General features: G+C 35.1%; 1 protein-coding gene across 5 annotated transcripts; it reads right to left on the reverse strand.

Moving 5' to 3' along the window:
* Nucleotides 1-6: 6 nt before the first annotated feature.
* Nucleotides 7-12,743, reverse strand: LOC21395780 (ubiquitin carboxyl-terminal hydrolase 12). 5 transcript variants are annotated; one of them, XM_024161727.1, is made up of 24 exons: nucleotides 12,676-12,743; nucleotides 12,512-12,556; nucleotides 9,891-10,029; nucleotides 9,646-9,803; nucleotides 9,393-9,517; nucleotides 9,226-9,276; nucleotides 8,606-8,725; nucleotides 7,082-7,204; nucleotides 6,846-6,923; nucleotides 6,626-6,714; nucleotides 5,429-5,537; nucleotides 5,227-5,295; nucleotides 5,025-5,135; nucleotides 4,437-4,492; nucleotides 4,174-4,336; nucleotides 3,958-4,059; nucleotides 3,786-3,857; nucleotides 3,371-3,436; nucleotides 2,975-3,040; nucleotides 2,571-2,660; nucleotides 2,350-2,466; nucleotides 2,136-2,210; nucleotides 1,960-2,046; nucleotides 7-799 (listed from the first exon to the last, which is right to left on the reverse strand). In XM_024161727.1, exons 2-24 carry the CDS (start codon nucleotides 12,516-12,518, stop codon nucleotides 92-94), a joined length of 2,781 nt encoding a protein of 926 aa, XP_024017495.1. In that variant the 5' UTR covers nucleotides 12,519-12,556; nucleotides 12,676-12,743; the 3' UTR covers nucleotides 7-91. The 5 variants fall into 5 exon arrangements, with proteins under 5 accessions (XP_024017495.1, XP_024017498.1, XP_024017494.1 ...); XM_024161730.1 differs by having other exon boundaries at nucleotides 9,646-9,756; nucleotides 9,891-10,032; XM_024161726.1 differs by having other exon boundaries at nucleotides 9,891-10,032.
* Between the last annotated feature and the right edge of the window lie 900 nt (nucleotides 12,744-13,643).

Below are 13,643 nucleotides of genomic sequence, written 5' to 3' on the forward strand. Positions count from 1 at the left end.
TGTTTTCCAAAATGGGAAATCTTCGGCAAGCAGAGATTGTATTGGCTCAGTGTCGATTCCGAAAAAGAAGGAAATCCGCGCATGGGATCCACTAAAGCAATGGGGAACAACCAACCTTGAAAGACTTCCAAGACCTTTCCATGTTGCCAACCATCTTTTCAGCTTGTTCCCTCTTGAGCTTCAACTGCCTCATGTCCTCTTCAGCACATTCCAATGCCTGTTTTGAAGAAGTTGCTTGACCCGCCAAATCCTCGAGATTCTTCCTAAGCTTTGCCTTCTTTGCCTTCCTTTCAGACAACTCTCTCTCTAGCTCAGTTATTTCTCTATCAACAGCCTCGGCTTCATTCCTTATAGGAGTGAAGTCCAAAGATAATTTCTCCATGGTAGTCCTCAGCTCATCGATCGATTTTTCCTTCTGTTGAGCCTCCCTCATATCTTGCTCTGCAGCCATGTATTGCTTGCAGTAACGGTCGAAGTCGGCTAGAAAATTTTTAGTCTTATCTTCCATGTTATAGGGGAATGCATTGCCAGCTAGTATCGTAGAAAGTGAATTCTTGAGCTCGAATGTTTTCCCCAACTGGATGACGCTGGCGAGCTTCATATCGAGGCACTGTTTGAAGATTTTCTTTGCATGGGCAATCTCCTCAATGCTACGTGGAGATGCACGCACGCTGCTTGAGCTTGGAGTCTCTAGTGCCGCAGAAGTCTTTCGGTGCAATAGATTTTGAACGTCAGCAAACAATGCATCAAATTCAGCAAAAGAACAGGAACCTCTTGCTGCATCTACCAAGGTTGTGTCCTAAAACAAAGTAAGAAATGAATTAAGGGCTCGGTCAACCAGAAGAAAATAGAACCAAAGGAAAGCTACTTAAGAATTAGACACCTAATTCTATATTACCAAAGAACAATAAACTTGCATAAATGAATCAAACAAAAACAAACACGTAAAATTTATAGAGGTTAGCCTCGATGTGAGACAACCTCCTCTTTTAGCCGCTGCAGTTATCTGCTGTGATGAAGTTTACAAGAGAAAAATCAACACCTCTCAACTGTGTGTTTTCTCTAAACTGGGGCAACCAAATTTACTAGTGTGAATATCCAAACTACTGCTAATGAAATTTAGGTTTCGGCCTCCCCCTTTCGAACCCTCAAAACAAGAATTCCTCTGCATAAGGCAATGATTGTCAGGGAAATAATTACGCTCCACCACTTAACAAGCTAAACTTCACCTTGAGAGAACTTTTTTTAAGAAAGCAAGAGTACTGCTAGGACTACAACACCAGGCCCACCTGTTTGGTACTAATTTAACTCCTTAGGAGAGATAATTAAGGTTCCTAGTTTAAGACCTCACTCCTCTGCATATAAAGCATCCTTGTACAAAACTCCAAGCACAAGAAGATGATAAACTCCAAAGAAAATTGACAAAAGAAAAGGCTAAACGAAAGAGAATTGTATTACTGGAAATTGAGTATCAACAATGGCGGAAAGAATTGAGTACAGAAACGGTATGGGGGTGTTTGAGAGATCCCATGCTCTCCTAACAACTTCTTGCGAAAGTCTAACAAACTGGAATGAATCTCCTTACTCTACCCCTGTCTTATTTATACACACTATCCCACATCCCACAAAGTCTAACTAACTACCTAACTACTTGCTGACTCAGCCCCCTCCTCCTTCCTTTCATCAAGTAAGCCATTGCGCTTCCTTCGAGCATAAGTGTAACGCACGGGAGGCTTATCAGAAGACGCCACAACTATTATCTTTGCTACCTTTACTGATCAGCAGTCATAAACTTAGGGCTGGTAATTCGTGTTCGCGTGTCGGGCTGGCACGATTATGGCACGACACGATTAGTGTGAACGACAGAGTAGTTTATGCTACTCTATCAGTAACAAAGAAGACTATACCAACACCTTAAGCCATGTTCAATGCACCATCTGCCTAATATCAATTACATACCTGATTGACCGTGTATGACCTTTTAGGAGCATTGTCAGTGTGTTCTAGTCCAAGATACTGTTCCCAATCGCCGTAGACAACCTCCCTCTGAAAAGTTACATAAAAGTGAACTTAATAACCGACAAGATGTCCATTGCCTTTTTAGGAAGATTCTTAAGAAAGAGAAAATTTGGCACCTGAAATCGACTGACCACAATATCATCGTCCTGGAGGTATTCAGGATGACCAAGTGACAAAAATGCAAACTTCCACTGGGAAAAAAGAAATACCAAACAGATGAGCTAAGGTTAGAATAAGAAAGGGACATAGCGTATGTTTTTATTGATAATATTGTATCATAATAACGTTCAAAAACATGAACACAAAGTTATAAAGATACAAAGACAATACCTTTGCAAACTCATCATCAGGGACTCGCAGCTTTTTCTGTATTCTAACTTTTACTTCAGCTAAAGTTTCATCTTCACGAATTACCAAAAGAAATGGCTCTCCAAAATTTTGAATTTGCTGCTAAATGCAAAAGTTGAAAAGGATAAACAATAAATTACATACAAGAATACCCTTATATCTGATTATTCACTGCAAAAGAAGATAGGTGAAAGAAGATGTACCTTTACTTGGTTCTGAGCTATGTCCTTCATAAAATGATAAACATGAATCAACCGATCACGAGGACCTAAGTTTTTCTCCTCTTCAGGGATCTGGAGAATATTTAAAGGGAATGAGAAAAGACGGAGACATCAGTCCAAGCATGGGAAAACAAATCATGTTTAGCAATCAAAAATTTTTTTTAATATAACAAAAAATAAGTTCTTTTTTTTTTTGGATAGGAAATGAAAATTGCAATAATCAAATGAAAACTATGCAGAAGTTCTTGTTTAGCAATCAAATTAGTAACTTAGAAACAAACATCTGGATCATGAATCTTTCATAGTTTAAAGGGGCAAATCTATGCAAGAAAAGACACTTAGAACAACACATGGTCTCATTATTAACCAAACCAGCTAAGTGTTACCTCTTCTGCGCGCAATATCCAGTACTGGTCGTTAATATTCTCGATTTTTTCATAGAGCGGAAAAATCTGTGGGCAAACAATAGAAGAATATTTAGAATTTTATAGAATTCAAACTAACAGGTTGCATTTAAATAAATCTTCAGAAAGTGCCGGGAGGATCAGCATCCAACTACAAATGAGCTTGGATCATTGTACAGGATACTCCACAGATTTGGAGTACTCAAAGAATCTTAATTGTATAGAAAACAAGCTGATTTAATATGCATTTACCGCAAAAGATAAAAGAAAGGAAATCCAACAAAAAAGTCCTAGGGTATCTAGGGATCATAGAGAAGAAATCCATCTTTGCGAGTAATCTTATTGATAGGAAAACTTCAATGAAAATTTATCCAATACCTTGTATATCTTGTGGTAGAAAACCTCAATCAATCTGATTTCTGCATTAGGATGAGACAACCTCACCTGTTTCCAGTAAGAAGGAAAACAGCATTATTTTTCTTAATTGAGATATAACTAGAAATTTATGGAAAAGACAACAACCAATATAAACAAGGGAAAAGGAGAGTAACAATGAAAATCTCTCAATTTCTTATTTGTAACCAAACTTTTAAACTCTTTTTGCGATACGCACCCTCCCAAACCCAAGCCCCACGCAACCCAACAACACATTGTTTGACCCAGTGGACACTTTTCTTTCTATAAAAGAAATCCTCATCACAATTTGGGAATGATTTCTCATGAGTTTCAGAAAGACCCTAGAACTTTGAAAAGATTTCAGTTTGGAAGCGCAAAAGTCACAAAGAGACTTTACCTTCTTTTTAAGGTCATTGATCAGGTCACCTATAGTACTCTGCTTTGGCAATTGAACGATATGAATCGTGGCCTGAGAACAGAAAAATGAAGATCTATGCTAACCTGAAAATATCAAAACTGGCAACACTTCCATTGTAAATTTAATAAGATGTAATGTAATTAGAACTCACTTCATCCTTGGTAGCATGATGGAAATAAACTTTCAAACTCTTAAGGCCTTGCAGTTCTGGAAGAGGGATATCCAATATTTCATAATAGAGAATATCAGAAGTCTGAACAAATAAAGAAAACATTTTGCACGAAATCAGGAAACAGATGAACAGACAAAAAAACAAAGAAAAGAGAAGATATCAATAGTGAGAAACAAAGGCCTGATTGTAGTGCACCAGCATGTCAGACAAATGTTCTACTCCTCGAAACTCGATCGGTTCAGGTTTAGGTTGCTGGGAGTCACAGTTGTGAGATGTGAGCCTGATTTTTGAAGGATCATCCAACCCAAGATGTTGAGCAACTCCCTCAACAACATCATCATAGGTGTCAAGCTTTGACCTAAACAGAAGAAAGTATACCAGGGAATTTGCTATCTGAGACAATCAAAATTAATCACCCACAAAAGATTACTCTAGAATGCTGCTCATGAGGAACTTACAACTCGAGACGGAACTCATCCTCCTCCGGTTTCTCCAGATGATGAAAGCGAACAACCTAACCAACATATAATTGAATAAAAAAGAGAGAAGCATGATAATATGATTAAATACTTGTAATTAATCAACAAAAGCTCAAGATGCCAGCATTTCCTTTCTTCCCCAGTTCATAAACGGAAGTATTATCCACCTCAAATTCATGTGTGTGACTGCGTGCGATAAATTTTTGAACAAGTACCATAACAAATGAAGAAGAAAATGTGACAATCCATAAACCCATACATTCTTTATTATTAGAAGTGAAGGGGGAGTAGTTAAACCAATATGCCAAGGAGTGTTTATCTTATAGATTTTCTGAAACTTCAAACTGTTACAGGTATGAAAATCTTACAAAAGAACTGAAGATCAACTATTATCTGTGATAGTGCTGAATTACAAATAAATTGACAACACAGTTGGACAAAGGAGGAAAAAAAAAAAAAAAAAAAAAAAAAAAAAAAAAAAAAAATTTGAAAAAAACTTGCAGATACACACTCACACTCTGAAGAAACATCGATACCAATCTTCAATTAACAGAAAACATCACATACCTGGCGATTATGGACATACTCTAAGAATGAGGGAACATCTGGATAGCGGCACTGTTCACTAATTCCTACTTGAGGAGATTTCTGAAAGCAAATGATGTCCCCATCTTCAAGCTGGAAAATAGAGGCATTATATAGTAAGAACACCAAAAACCTAAATAAATAAGAATATACTTCCCCATAACTAATCATCGATGACATCTACCTGACAAGCACGAAAAGTGGCCTTCTTGTCAATGTGTTCACACAAGATGTGAGGTTCAAACTTTATTTCCTGAATAACCAAGAGTATATGCAATATAAGCAGGTGATAAATGAAGAATTCAGTACTTATATATATTGAAACACAGACACACATGTGCATGCACACAAAAACGAAAAGTAACAAAGAAGAGCCGGAAAATAACCTCAAAAAGTTCAATTTCTTCATCAACACTAAAGCCAGCCATTTCATTTAACTTTGTCAATATCTCAGCAGGCATTCCAGTTTCCCTTACAAACAGCCTCCCAACATACCTGATGCATGAAAGAAATAATGAGTACGCATGCAACTCAAATTTTAGGGAGGGGAGGCAAAAGGATTTAGACTTTGAAGCACGATGGTACAACTTTTCTATTGATGACAATGCAATATTTATACATGAGTAAAGAGAATCTGAATCTAATTCAAAACTTAAACTAAGGACTTATCTTCTAATAACTAATAATATAAAAAAAAAAAAAAAAAAAAAAAAAAACTCAAACTTTAAACTAAAAGATAATCACTAATCTAATCTCTAAATACTAGGGATAAGCCAAATACAAAATAATTTAAATTCAAAATAAATTGATCATCCTTATCATGCCCCCACAAGATGGAGCTCCGATAGGAGAATCCAATCTTAACCCTCAATAGAAGAAACTGGCATGAGTGACGGGGCGTAGGGTGGCCACAACAGCGACAAACATCGAGAAGAGGAGAGGGGAGAGCGAATGGCCATAGAGACGGCAATTGTCAACAGAGTAGGTCGCTGGGGCGCATGGACAGCAATTGTCTTGAGGTAAGCGAAAGCATAGGGGCGCATGGACAAAATTCGTCGAGAGGGAGACGGAGGCAAGGGAGAGAGGAGACGGTGCAGGAGCGAAGAAGCATGGAGACGGGTGCAGAGGAACTGCTGGAGGCACATTGCATGGGAATTGGAAGTGCCTTGCCTGGGGATTGGAGGTACACAGCCTGAGAAGAATGAGGCACGCTGCCTAGGTTTTGAGGCTCTCGGCCAAGGGTTGAGAGGCACATTGATTGGGATAATTCTAAGAGAATCAGGGACTTGTTAAAGTATGAAGCTCTGATACCATAAAGGATTTAGACTTTGAAACACATTGGTGCAACTTTTCTATGGATGAGAATGCAAAATTTATACATGAGCAAAGAGAATGCAAATCTAATTCAAATAATTTAAACTAAGGACTTATCTTCTAATAACTAATAATTTAAAATAATTCAAACTTTAAATTAAAAGATAATCAGTAATCTAATCTCTAAATACTAGGGATAAGCTAAATACAAACTAATTTAAATCTAAATAAATTAATCATGCCTACCAGAGGCGACACTGAGAGAGTACCTCAGTTCCTCTTTCTCTGGGTCATAAAGTTTAAAGAACAGAAGAATCTCCTTTTTAGTCTTTTTTGGAGTAGCAACAGGTCGCATATCCTGAATAATTGTGAAGGTCAGCAAGTGTACAATGGGCACGCCAGTAAAAAAGTTGAAAAAGTTCAAGTGTTCAACACATGTCTGGCTTGAAGAATCAGAAGGTAAAAACTACGTATGGTTGAAAGTATTACCGGACCAAGTTCTACTTCTAGAAACAGCTTCAGCTCTGCATTATTTGCCTTGTTGGAAACTTCTCGTAATTGCCCAACCTACAATAATCAGATTCTTGTCACAAATACAGCAGTTGCGACTTCTCAAACAGTTACGATACATACTAGAATGAACTGATGCCTGAGAAAAGATGCATCAGAACTCATAGACAAACTAGAATGCAACATATGAAGAAATGAAACGCATAAAGACTTACAGATTGTGTTTCCTCCAAAGGTGTCAGTGGTCGATTTGGCCTATATGTATGGTTTTGGCGCTTGGCCCACAACCAGAACCGTTGAAATTGCACTGGTATGCCCAACTCTTTGGCAACCTCTTCCTGAAGGAAAGGTGAAGATTAGAATAATAGCAATGTAATACATTCAAGAAAATACTAAGCCTCAATAAACGTACCAAACAGGTGACTCAAAGTTCAATTGCAATTTGAATAAGTGCATAAAGCATGTCAGATTGAGTGTGTAATGCATGCAAATTGCAAATGCGTGTGTGAATGCATTCCGTGCAATTATTGAAATGTATGTATGCGTACATAGATATATATATATATATATCTCTGGAAAAAAGGGGCAATTTTGTAGAGCTAGAAAGGGAGTCAATCAAGAGTAAGTGCAACTAGATTTTGTGAATAGATTGATCCTAGCACTGAATGACCAATACACAAAACACTTGGTAAATAGATTTTGTTTGAACTTTATTCGGTTCTCATTCCAAAACATGAAAAATTTTAAACCTGGGAAAAAAATGTATCTTTGCAGGTAGCACCACTTAAACTGCAAAGTCAAGCATCAAAAACAACTGCATAAAATTAGACAAAAAAAAAGAAAAAGGTGGAAGGTAAAATGTGATGAAGCAGATGCAACAAAAGCTCTCTTCACCAGTATCCAACAGATTTTAGAAGAAAAATGATCCGTGGTGCACGGATGTACTTGTGAGTGACATCTATGGATATATAACATTCTTTCAATTTTCAGGTAAAAGAAGCATACCTAAGGACACATATTGAATATGACACAGACATCCTCATAAGACATTCAGACCAAAGGCCAACCTTTAAGAAGACAAGGCATCACTATTAAAAAAAAAAATGTTACCAGAAAAAAGAAAAAAAAAAACAATAGAAAAGATTATATCTAGTATATAAGACTAGATTAAGGAGACCACAAGAGTAATATATAGAGCCCTCCGAAATACTCTACAATCTTTGGAAGGCAGGAAACTATGACCTTTGGTCATGTAGGTGCCCATGAAGTGGTAAACCTTGAGGGAGCAGCCCAAAGGCCTGACCATTCCAACAAACACCCCGTGGGTGGAGACACAAGAGTATGGAAAGACTAAAAGATGATAAAGAATAAATGTGAGAACAAAAATATCTGTCCGTCCAAAGAAAGCTCTCTTGCTTGAAGTACAAAAAGATCTTTTCATCAAAGCACCTACAGAAGGAAACTTGATCATACATTGCTTTCATGAAACTGTCTTTTATTGTATAGACATGAAAATCCCCTATGGAACTTAAAGGTACTACAAATTTCCATTCATTAAAAGTGTGTGAAGAAATAGAAGTTTGTTCAAACTGAGGTCTGAGGTGTTATAATTTTTTGCATGGTACAATGATATATCTAGAGGCACTTCAGTTTAGAAGCACTTCAAGTTTACTAACATTCAACTAACATTCAACAAAACATAAGTGAAAGATGTTCATACACAAAGCAAATAACAGTACCTTAAACTGGGAGAAAGGCGTCTTTTTATTTATACAAAAACTTCGAACTTTTCCATGATCCACAAGATCAAAATATATGTCCCTTCCTATTTGATAAACAAAATCCTCGTTACGAGCAACCTAGAAGACCAAGAGATAAATATGAAGTAAATGGTAGTCCATAAGTATAACTTATGAAAACATGGTGTGCCATAATTACATATAATCAGCCTGTATTCAGCAGATTCTGAAGAAAACATGGTGAGCAGAAAATAAACTTAAAAAAAAAAAAAAAAGAACAATGGCATCCAAGAACATGTCTAAGAAGTCCAAATTCCATAATTCTTACCAATTTTCACTTTGTTTGGCCAGCATTCCCATTATTCACTTACTCTCATGGTGGACAAAACAACAAAAATCCAGACTAATCTAGAGAACCAGTAAGTGACAAGAAAACTAAACCAACCACCACGAGTCGTATTTGGCGAGATAATCCAGCACAAGAACGTGATTTCGAATGACATTAGCTATTATTATTTTCAATGCATGTCATGAACAAACAGCCACGATACCACATATATTAAAATAAATATATATCTATTAAAAAAGAATCCCAAGAATACTAGTTAGATTAGTACTACCTTTATGATTTTATGGCTGTCCTTTTTATCAAGTAATTCATTGAATCCTACCTGCAATGTAAAATTCAAATAGCATAATATTGCTTTCTTGACAACAAAATGTGAAACTGCAAGTCCTTTATAAAGTAAGGAATGCATAAATGTTTGTAAAGACATAGTTGATCAACCTCCGCTTCAATTATGCACGTGTCGTTGACCAGATAACCTCTAGCAGTGTCATAAAATTCACATAAGGGCATCAAGCTAGTGAAACCCCAATCACTCTCACGTGCATTGAACTTATGTTGCGTAACTGCAGAATGCAAAACGAAAAGAATTATGACCAGCCAGCACGATATAATCTCTACCCGATTATTATTCTGCTACTAAATAGTGGTTGCTTCATTTATGGGAACAACATCGTTAAAGAATAGTAAATACCTCTTGAAATCGTGTATTTACGGTGAACTTGATTGATGACAGATATCCTGAGGTGGGCATACCTACTCCAGCCATTAGGCAAAGTAGCCGAATCAGCAACATCTAGATAGACTGACAAAGAATACGTTTCATTCCCTTGAGGGAATATTAGAATCCTCCTGCACATTTCGGTTCAAATCTGATTGCAGTAGTTACCAAAAGAAGTAGACGGACATTATGAGCTTGAACAGGAAAGACCTCGCTACCATTTATTGCCTCCTTGACAGAAAATATCAGAATAAAGCTTCTTCTTGGTAAGCTGCGAAAAGTTAGCAATCGTCCATGAGAATTCCCTGGACGAAGAACCATCCACTGGCTCAGAAGTCGTTGCTCTTTCTGCTTGAGCTACTAAAGCAAACCAAGAAGTCAAAACTCTGATATTTTGGATTGAATATCAAGAAAAAAAATACAAAAAAAAAAAAGGGAAGAGAAAATCAAGAAAAGTATGTAACCTACAACTTGCATTCTCAACTTTTAAGAATTAAAACCCTTGGGGAACAAAAAATATCTAAGCACCAGCACCTACTCAGTAATTTGTCCTAGTTGAGTTTAAAAGTTCCAAGCAATATATGTAGCATACTAAAGTTTGATATCTATGCACTTTTCTCACCTAGTCAACGTGACTGACTGAAGTTTATTGTAAATGGAATATTATATATCGATTCCAAACTCATAATAACTACAGGCGTTTGCTTGCAGAAACAAGAAAATGAACATTGAATGTGTAAGATTAATGAGAATTAACTCTGCGGCTAAAATTTAAAGGTTATTAGTATATGTTTCTCCTGATAGACTAATTTAAGAAGTATTGGTTATTATAATACATAACAAACGTATATCAAAGCAGTATCGAGATTGTATATAGCCTGGAATAAGATCCCGGGTACTTAAACTGACTTGTGGTTGAGTTATCACCAAAACAAATTTCATACATAGCAATAACAACAATAGTAAAATAGGGATAGAAAAAAAAAAAAAAAGTGGTTTTTTTCCCTGCTAAATAAAAGGAAACCCGTGGTGTCCTCACGCCCCCACACAACACGACTTTGGATATATAGTAGAACAAAAAAGAAGCCCTTATCGATAACCTCCAAAACTGCATGCATGTCAAACACACAACCTCGCTATTTCAGAAGACTAAATGCAGAAGTAAAAAATTAAACCTGTAACGAATAGCAGGAAAAAATACGGATCGTTCATTCCTCACTGCTATGCCCCACCACCAATGGTTAAATAAACTAGTGGTGATGTAAAATATGACAACTTTTCCTAAACAGAATGTCATAACATCTCTACTCACTGGTTTTGAAGGTTGAGACGTTGCTTGTGAAAACGTTTAATCATCGTATCTTATAGAAGTTAAAAATGAAATGGTACGCATCCTCTGAAGATGTTGAGTAAGAAAATCACAAAAATAAAGGTTGACTTAATGCATATATTTAACAAGTAACCGTGGCATTAATATGTACTCTGTTTTTTCACCCTCCTTTTCTTGGAAACCAAATAGCATAATAGATTTATGACCAACACTGAAGCTTTTCAAATAGAGCGAGGAAAGGTAGATAACTTTAGAAGAAAGGCGTGATTACCTTCCATTGCCACCACGAGAAACAAAATAAATTAATAATACTACATAATTTTCAATTATCTCATATTTAAAGTTTTTTAAAAAATAATATTTATCATGTCTTTTTTTTTGTTAAAAAAAAGAGTATGTACTTTTAAAAAAAAAAATTATAATCCTCTATTATTTTAAAGAAACACAAGCAAATTAGAATTTGTCTCTTAAACTTTTTACAGATGTTACGCCCAACAATATAAAATAGGAATATGTGAGAAAATGGTACTTTCTTAAAGCATCGTTATCATAAATTTCTCAAGTTCTGTTAAATTAGAAAAATGACAGTTTTCCTAAAGGGAGTCAAAATTGTAGATTGACCTAATTGTCAATTACAGATTGACTTAGTGGTTAATTACTCATTGACCAGCTCATCAACCATTTTAATGAGAATTATTTCAAAGAGGTAACAAAAAAACAACCATCTCACCAAATTTCTCAAGATAAGAGAATTCTGATAATTTCGGCCACACAGAACTAAGTGTATGAGATCAATTTAATGGAACTTAAGTTACAAAAAAAATTAATGTAACTCAATTAAGTTTATGAAAAAACTAAACAAATCATCAAGAAATTATAACTCCTTATGGGCTATCGTATAAAAAAAAAAAGCTATTACCCATAATTATTGGAGAAGTCTGTGATGGTGATGGTGATGGTGATGCATTTATAAATGGGTTTCTGGGTTTTTCTTGATGTTTCTGATTTTCTAGCTTACAAATGTGCCGTAAAAAATAAAAAAAATAATAATAAAAAAAAGAGAGAGTAGATTTTGTACAACCCACTACATGCTAACACAAGTTGAACACAAAATAAAAACCGTACACGTCATCAAAACATCTCCAATCACCCATGGATTAAAGCAGCCCTACCACAGACTTCTCCTAAATATCGAGAGAATAAGATGCCGTTCATTTTATTGATTTGAGTTTAAAATTTAAGTTTTGTTATAATAAAAAAATTTTAGAAATAATCACATCTAATTTTTTTAATACAGTAAAAAATTCTCATATAAAATTACATCTTAACTCAAATTAAAAACTCAAATCGATAAACTAGACGGACCCAAAGCTTATTAGATCAAGTACATGCTTCAAAGCTACGCTATAATTATTTTCTATTGTTTCTTATTTAAGCTTCAGCATTAGGAAACATTTTCCTGATTTTAGAAATGAGAAAAGAGGAACGAGGAAAAACGATAGAATTTACCTTCCATGGATGACGAAAGTGATCAAGTGCTGCGAACAAAACAATCTGAACGATCAAGAGAGAGAATTAGCGTCAATGTGAAGCTAGGAAGAACAGGAAATTATATAAGAAATCTAAATAGTTTTTAAAGGAAAAAAAAAAAAGAAACTAATATTCAACAATACATAGAAAGGAAAGGAACGCGAGACGACTTCTTTTTGGGTCTGCCCGGGTTTTTTTCTTTTTTTTTTTCCTTTGAAAGCTTACAGGAGAAGAATCTTCAAAAAGGCATCATTTTTTATTGGGAAAATTAACTAAAATAACCTTTTCTATTTAAGGTGTATTTTTTTGAGTGTGATTTGAGTGTAATTTTTGAGTTAAATTTGAGGAGTTGTTCTTTTAGAGTGTAACTTGAGTATAATTTTTGAGTTAAATTTAAATTATAACTTGAGTTGAAGTTAGAACTTGAATAAAGTTGAGTAAAATTAAATAAAGTTGAAACTTAAAAGAACGTGAACTTGAATAAAGTTGAAACTTGAGTTGTCTTTTTTTGAGCTTTTTGGACAAAAGAACATGCCCTTAAGTTAAAGTTATAACTTGAATAAAGTTGAGTAAAGTTGAATAAAATTAGAACTTAAAAGAACGTGAACTTGAATAAAGTTGTAACTTAAGGCTCCGTTCACTTCACCGATTCGAGTTTAGAATTTGAGTTTTGCTACAGTAAAAAGTTATCAGAAACAGTCACATCTAACTTTTTTGCTACAGTAAAAAACTCTCACATAAAATCACATCTCAACTCGAATTATAAACTTAAATTAACGAAGTAAACAAGCCTAATTTCAACTTTTCTAAATTTTATTATAAAAGAACAACCCCTTATTTTTTACATAAATTTGGCCCCATTTTATGGCTCAATTCTTTTGTTGTACAAAATGACTTTTTTTAAAGTAGCCATTAAGAGCTCGTTTGCTTGGATAATTCATTCTCTGATTCGAATCATGATTTATGGTTCGCTACAGTATTTTCTCTCACAAAAAACACACGTAAATCGAAAATGATTCTAATCTCATAGTTCTAATCTATGAACCAAACAGGCTGTACATGTAATTAATAATAGACTAATTCATTAATAATTTATCATTAATAAACTTAT

This window comes from Morus notabilis, unplaced genomic scaffold (genome assembly GCF_000414095.1).
Source record: "Morus notabilis unplaced genomic scaffold, ASM41409v2 Scaffold818, whole genome shotgun sequence".
Taxonomy (NCBI): Eukaryota; Viridiplantae; Streptophyta; class Magnoliopsida; order Rosales; family Moraceae; genus Morus; species Morus notabilis.

What these genes read in the sequence shown, in the direction of transcription:
- LOC21395780 (XM_024161726.1), bottom strand. An exon ending in TAAATACACGATTTCAAGAG is followed by an intron (nt 9,518 to 9,645) that starts GTATTTACTATT and finishes TGCATTCTGCAG; the next exon opens with TTACGCAACATAAGTTCAAT. An exon ending in ACAGCCATAAAATCATAAAG is followed by an intron (nt 8,726 to 9,225) that starts GTAGTACTAATC and finishes TTGGTCTTCTAG; the next exon opens with GTTGCTCGTAACGAGGATTT.